Source organism: Acyrthosiphon pisum, chromosome A2 (assembly GCF_005508785.2).
Source record: "Acyrthosiphon pisum isolate AL4f chromosome A2, pea_aphid_22Mar2018_4r6ur, whole genome shotgun sequence".
Taxonomy (NCBI): domain Eukaryota; kingdom Metazoa; phylum Arthropoda; class Insecta; order Hemiptera; family Aphididae; genus Acyrthosiphon; species Acyrthosiphon pisum.
In genome coordinates this window covers 41,577-41,958 of record NC_042495.1, presented here as the reverse complement: position 1 = coordinate 41,958, position 382 = coordinate 41,577, and the positions used below count along the sequence as shown (strand labels likewise).

The 382-nt window shown below is 29.3% G+C and overlaps 1 protein-coding gene across 1 annotated transcript in view; it reads left to right on the top strand.

The window, feature by feature from the left end:
* Window positions 1-6: 6 nt before the first annotated feature.
* LOC100165749 (probable ATP-dependent RNA helicase DDX31) overlaps window positions 7-382 on the top strand; it is an 18,522-nt gene continuing 18,146 nt past the window's right edge. Inside the window, exons 1-2 of the mRNA XM_008182195.2 lie at window positions 7-151; window positions 294-382. Coding sequence (XP_008180417.1) covers window positions 335-382 — 48 coding nt within the window. The 5' untranslated portion in view covers window positions 7-151; window positions 294-334. The remainder of the gene's footprint in view (window positions 152-293) is intronic.

The following is a 382-nucleotide window of genomic DNA, read 5'->3' as shown; positions in this document are numbered from 1 at the left end:
ACCTAACGACTGAATATCGTCAGAGTTGCTGTCATACTATGTTATTTAGCCATGGTTTGACAGAGTCTTAAAAGTTAAAATGTTGAATTTGTTATCAGTGTTAACGTTGCCGTACCGTTCTTATCAATGTGATTGCACGTGTTGTTTTAAGGTTACTACTTACTGATAGGAAATAATATTTGTTACTTATTACTTGTATTTTGATTTTTGTTAATTTATGTTTAAAATGTTCAATTTAATGTAACGAATAACGATTAACGACTTAATCAACATTTTGTATTAACTTTTTTAAGCAATTACGTCGTGTTACCTGATTTTACATAATCTATTTAATATGAATTGTGACGAGTTTGGCGATGGTCTAGAAAATGATTGTGTCATA